This window comes from Lissotriton helveticus, chromosome 4_1 (genome assembly GCF_964261635.1).
Source record: "Lissotriton helveticus chromosome 4_1, aLisHel1.1, whole genome shotgun sequence".
In the NCBI taxonomy this organism is placed as follows: Eukaryota; Metazoa; Chordata; class Amphibia; order Caudata; family Salamandridae; genus Lissotriton; species Lissotriton helveticus.
Genome location: NC_136063.1, coordinates 4,211,649 through 4,217,648, shown reverse-complemented (window position 1 = coordinate 4,217,648; position 6,000 = coordinate 4,211,649). Strand labels below are relative to the sequence as shown.

Below are 6,000 nucleotides of genomic sequence, written 5' to 3'. Positions count from 1 at the left end.
TTCCGCCGGCCCGGATGATGCAGATTTACTGCCATACTAATTGGCCCTTAATTAGGGAACCAGCTTCAAAATGTATTTATTTATTTATTTATTACAGGATTTATAATGCACATGGCTGCCTCAGCGACGAGGCATCCCAGCGCAAAGGCTTAATCAGCTAACGGTACACCTAGATTTCAAAACTGGGACTCACTTGTTGCAAACTCCAAGGATTGCTAACACTGTCATGGAGTCAAGTTCATGGCAAACCTAAAGTCCACCATTCACTTGAGAGACCGTCTTGAACTTCACTTTGTTGCGACCCATCCTCTATTGGCTTCGCATTGATGGCAGTCATGGCATCCATTGTGGTTTAATGTCAATTAGCGTTCCATCTGTGGTCTCGTATATAAGACTCTGGGTCTTCATTCTATTGCGGGCATAGCATTAATAGCATTCATGTTTCATCCTGTCTTTAACACAAACTCTTCTATATAGATGTCTATTTACCTTAGTTCTTTATACATCAACTCTCTCATTGAAAACTCAGCCAACAGCAATCCAAGAAACACAGACCCATAGTAGACGCAGGAGTGTCAACTACAGTTTATTCATTTGTTCAATGTAAAGTATAAAGCTGGTGTACATGTTTATGCTATGGGGGTTGCTACACCCCAAAGCAGATCAATCCCAGGATTACAGAGTGCATAAACCGGTGTCTTCTCCCCCCTCCCCTGTTCTCTGGAGGTTACGATTATCCTAGCGCTTGGACGCCTTCGGGCAACAATTGCGCTCTATAAATCCCCAAGTTTACAGGTTTACATTAAAATTGAGGATATGAACTCATAACTCTGCGTTCTTCTGTTTTGACATCAACGCAATGTGGTAGATATTTTCAATGATCTGATGTTCAAAGAGGTGGTCACCTCCAAGGTTAAGAAAGAGGAACAAAGCAGGAGTGTCCGGGTGCACCTGGTCTGGTCTCACTTTCAGAAGCTGGTTAGATAGTTGGGAGCCTCCTGAGAGTGGTCACCGAGGGCCTTCAATGTGGAGAAGAAGAAGAAGGATGAACTCAAGGACAGTCGCCAGAGGCTGATTATCAATATCGCTGAGTGGAGGAAAGAAAGTTATAATCTGAAGGAGTCAGACATTCACAAATCAGCCACTGTTTGAGCATGCACCAGTAAGTTAAACTCTTTGTGTATCACAAGTCAAGACAGGGAGTTGATATCTGCATTTATATTTATCGGCAGGATATGCATTGACAAAACCATCATAATTCAGGTGATGTTATTTCAAATCGAGAGATAAGAGTTGAATTCAGTTTCCTCCGTGGTTACAAATTAAGTCAGCATTAGTATCCCATCAGAAGGAGCATCTTATCTGATCCCAAGCCAGTATCTTCGGTTGGTTGCAGTGGCAGGGCTACAGTCGCTCAATGCACCAAGGAGAAGATTCCCTCTGAGGCGCCCAGGTGCTATATATGGCTGAATATAAAGGCCGGTAGTACATAAACAGCATGGCGGCATAAACAGAGCAACGCACTTTGCTTCCTTGTATTCGGTGTCCCAGGGAGGCTGACATGAGTTCTTCTGCTTCTTTCTTACAGTGTTCCTCTTCATGGCAGGTACTGGTAGAGCTCTAGGAATGTTTCTACTGACTACTACTAAGGCGGCGTGAGGCGGCAGCAGAGGTGTGAATAATGGTCTCACAGCTTCTGGGCAGGTACACACTGTGAGTGATAACCATAGAATACGGTAGCCACTGGAAAGTATAAGTCACAGGAATCTTGAGTAGCACATGCTTTCATGCTATACGAACGCAAAGTTCCACCTGTGGAAAAAACACAAAGACAATAATCACTCATTAGCAAAGCTGATACATAAACCTTTTCTCCATCTAAGACAGAAATCATGCCCCTCCTGGTCTAAGGTTTCCAAGATCTCAGATCGGCCACTAATACACACACTGGTAGTTATTGAAAACTGTCACAAAAGGTTTATACATGTGTGTATGGTAGGAATTAAGGGGCATATTATCAAGGGGGTTTATCTCCGCTTTTTTGGCTTTAAAAGCCAAGAAAGCGGAGATAAAATTATCTCCCTATTACCAAGCTGTCGCTAACACCAGTTAGTGACAGCTAATAGGAGATAGCGACCATCTTGGGCTCCGCTTTGCATGTCAGTGATATTTATCACTAATGACATGCAAAGTGGGCGTGCCAAGATGTTAGCGACTGGAAACAGTCGCTAACATCGCTATCTCCTATTACCAACTTTTGGAGATATTCGCGCTAAGCGCGAATATCTCCAAAAGCTAACACCTGCCCTGAGCAGTTCTTCGCCATGTTATCCAATGGGAGGTGGATAACATGGCTAAGAGCATTTGCTCGATAATGCATGAATATCGCTGACTTTTCAGCGATATTCATGCATTGCGGCCGTTTTTTATCGCATTTGCGATAAACCTTGCTAATAGCAAGGTTTATCTGCGATAAAAATCGCCGATGTGCGGCGATAATTTTTGTCTCTAAACAAGTTAGAGACAAAAATTATTGCTAGTTGTTGGTAATATGCCCCTAAGAGCACTGCATGGAAAAGGGCACTGTCGGCCTGACGGAGAGGTAATCATTTCAACTGTACAGTGTCAACAATAAATATCAATCACCCACCTTATTTTAGCGAGATTATCTAATGAATCATTTTATTTGTTTAATGTTTTTGAAATCTTTGATTTCTTTTTTCTTTTACGCTTAATCTTGAACACTTTACATGTTAATTCAACTGATTTCCAAAACCCAAGAATGCTCACTTGTTTTTGCGCAAATGTTATAATGATCTGTACCACATTCATGAAAGAAAATAAAACTCTTTTATTTTTATATTTTTTTCTGCTACCTCACCCTGGTGATGAGCCCATCAGTGTGGGTTCACAAAAGAAATCCATCCTTTTGCTTCATTATACTGCTGTCCTCTAGGCTGCCAGTGTACAAAGTACGAATAAATATGAACCATCTTTCTTTCTGCAGGGGGTACAGCAAGAGCAACGCACTCCTGAGGGCCCTGTGGCTCTAACTTGAAATTTGGTGGAGACCTTCTGGACTTTGCACCCTAGAGAAGTAGCACAGCCTTCCCTATATTTATGGAATCACCTGGGAGGACCAGTCCTCTAAAACAGCTGGGACTCACACATAATGACAATGTAAGTATTAGTTATTTTCTTGGTATTGTTGCTGGCTGTCTGTTGAGTCAGTGTCCAGTGGTGAATTACAGAACCTGCCATGGTGAGTATGTAGCTCGCTGGACTCACAAAAGTGTCCCACTGGTATTAGGAACACTGTTTAATCCCCATCCTGACCACCTGCCACTTCCTATATGTTGTAATTTGGCAGTGATTAGGTTAGCATTAGGGGAAGCCATCCTGCATTTAGAGACTTTCTTGTCTGTTTCATGGAATCCATTTTGTATTTCTGTCAGCCATTTTGTTTGCAATGTGCTACCATGTGCTCGCCATGTGCTCTGTCCTTCCTTTCTGTTAACTGCTCTTGATTTCTGCCTAGAAACTGACTATATTTAGCATCTTCCACCTTCACAAATGCTCTGTTGAGCTTGCAGCTGTCCATGCAGCTGTTATAGTTTGTAAATGTCAGGATGTGTTCACCAGAATTAGCAACCGTTATCTCCTCCCACTTGTTGACTGTGCATTTTCTGTATGACCTTAGATGTACCTAAAAACCGCCTTCATTTGAGCCTCTGTGTGGGTATAAAAGAACCAAGCTCCTTCCATTCAGTGTGCTACTTCATGCACTACCGAAGGGTGTTGTGTGAATATAGTTCCACCTCATGAGGTTTAATAAACTCTGTATTTTCTATTCCAGTTTCTGTGCCAACTTCTTCCTATTGGTCTGAGGTCTCTGTGCAGAGAAAGTCGAATCCCTTGCACTGGTAGGCCTTGCTAAGCTCACCACCACAAATTGTCACTCAACGTGAGGGTCATCGGCAACTCAGATGCCCGAAGGAGTGGTCGAGACGAAGGATTGGAATCTCGCTTTGGACGCGATCGTTGCCTGAGGAGACCTGAGTCTAGGCAACCACGGCATTTTTCCTTTCTTTCTGATCTGACCATCCAGGTGGTGCTGGTCCTCGACTGAAATCTCTTCTGTTGATTCGCCGTGCAGTGACCAGTTGGTTGATTTGAGATCTTGACAGTTGGAACCTGGACACCATTTGATTGATAAGAGTCGTTCTGCGGCACTTGTGTTGGTTTTTGATGCTTTGGATTGGTAAGGTAGTTTAGTAACACTTACCGCAGCTTTTGTTTGAAGGATTGGCCAATATTAGTATATGTTTGAAAATTATATATGATCTGCAATGTATATAGGCACGTAATTGTTCTCTATTTGAATTTGTTTGAACGTCGCAACGTACAAACAGTACCTTAAGCGCTACTATGAATATAATTCTGCATATTCTGCTTCTATTTTTGGCATGCCTGTTTCCAGCACACTTCGTAGGATGTGATGCTTTTGTAGAGGTACCAGTTTGTAACTCGATGAAGCACAACCAGCCCCCCCCCGGAGGGGACGACTAATAGGGACATGTATATTAAGTATGGTATTTTTTCCATAATGTACAGCATGTTATGGAACAAATACACTCGTAAATATCCTGAGTTGCGTTGGCCTATGCATGGGTCATTTGATTTGCAAAAGATTCAGTATGTGGAACAACGTATGTTTAAGCGAAAGGCTAGGCAAGATATGTCTGACTGTATGCAAATGTGGGAGAAAGAAGTGTGTGAGCGTGTGAAGCGTGAGCAAGCCATGATGGAAAAAGAACAACGTAAGAGCATTCATGCGAAAGCATTGGAAATGAAAAATAGGGAAATTAAAGAAATTAAAGAGAGGGAAGATAGGGAGCGTCATTTGCAGGTAACTGGCCAATACGCTGTTCGTAGACCTCTTTATCCGATTCTTAATAAACCCCAAGATGATTCTCTCTTATTAGATCGTTGTCCACCTCTGTATACTCTTCCTTCTGCTCCTCATGAGTCAGATGAGGACTCTTCTACAGACCAGGACAAACCTCGAGAAAATCGCTCAATTTTATCTGCTGAGCGTGCGTCTCAGATTAGATCTGCTCCCCGTAAAGCTGTTCTTAGTACTAAAGCTGCTTCTGATCTTTTAGATAGTATAAAAGATTGTCAGGAAAGGGAGCAAATATGTTTTACCGATACATTTGCCGCAGAGGTTATTGAACGGTACAGGAAATATTCGGTTGAAATGGAGTCCGATGATGTAGCAACTGATTCTAAACAACTACGTGAAGGTCTTTTTGTCTTTTCCCAGGTGGCTGACACGATCAGAAGCTTGTTTAAACTGGTGTTGACGCAGCCCGTTTGCGAGAGGAGAAAAAGGCAGCAGACGCAGCTGCACCAACATCCCAAATCAGAATGGCACGAACTTCTACTCCTGACACAGATAAGAATGTTGTAATTAGTATGAAACCCATGCAGGAAGCCGCGCCTTTATATGTTCCTCCTAAGGGAATATGTACAAGTGATGATAAGACTTCTACAGATGCAAAAGGATATTTTATTCATAATTGGGTTTACACTCCTTGGAATAGAGCTGATGTTATGGCCCTTAAAAATGCATTGCCTGATCCACGAAAGAATCCAGCAGCCTTTTATGAAGAAGTTGAGGGTGCTATTAGCTCTTGTACTATGACTTTGCCTGATATTTACATGTTTTTTGGACCAATATTACCGCCTGATATGTGGAGAACTGTGCGTAAAGTTGATGATCGTGCAACATTTGGAGCATTGTGGAAAGATTTAGAGCAGTTAGATGAAGATAGAGAACCTGCCCAGAAACCGTGTCAGTTAATTTTAAATCTTCCGGCAGCTATATTAGTTAAGTTACAGACGATTATCCCCCCTAAAAAGATAGCTTGGACAGTGTAAGCGTCTTGCAAGCAAAAGGTATATGAATCAGTTTCTGACTTCTTTACACGCTTTGAA

The 6,000-nt window shown here is 42.3% G+C and overlaps 1 protein-coding gene across 2 annotated transcripts in view; it reads right to left on the bottom strand.

Annotated features, from left to right (window-relative positions):
- Positions 1–570: 570 nt before the first annotated feature.
- The window catches only part of LOC144828274 (phospholipase A2 inhibitor and Ly6/PLAUR domain-containing protein-like), a 230,831-nt gene continuing 225,401 nt past the window's right edge, over positions 571–6,000 (bottom strand). For both annotated transcript variants that reach the window (XM_078686353.1, XM_078686355.1), the window contains exon 7: positions 571–1,812. In XM_078686353.1, coding sequence (XP_078542479.1) covers positions 1,688–1,812 — 125 coding nt within the window. In that variant the 3' untranslated portion in view covers positions 571–1,687. The remainder of the gene's footprint in view (positions 1,813–6,000) is intronic.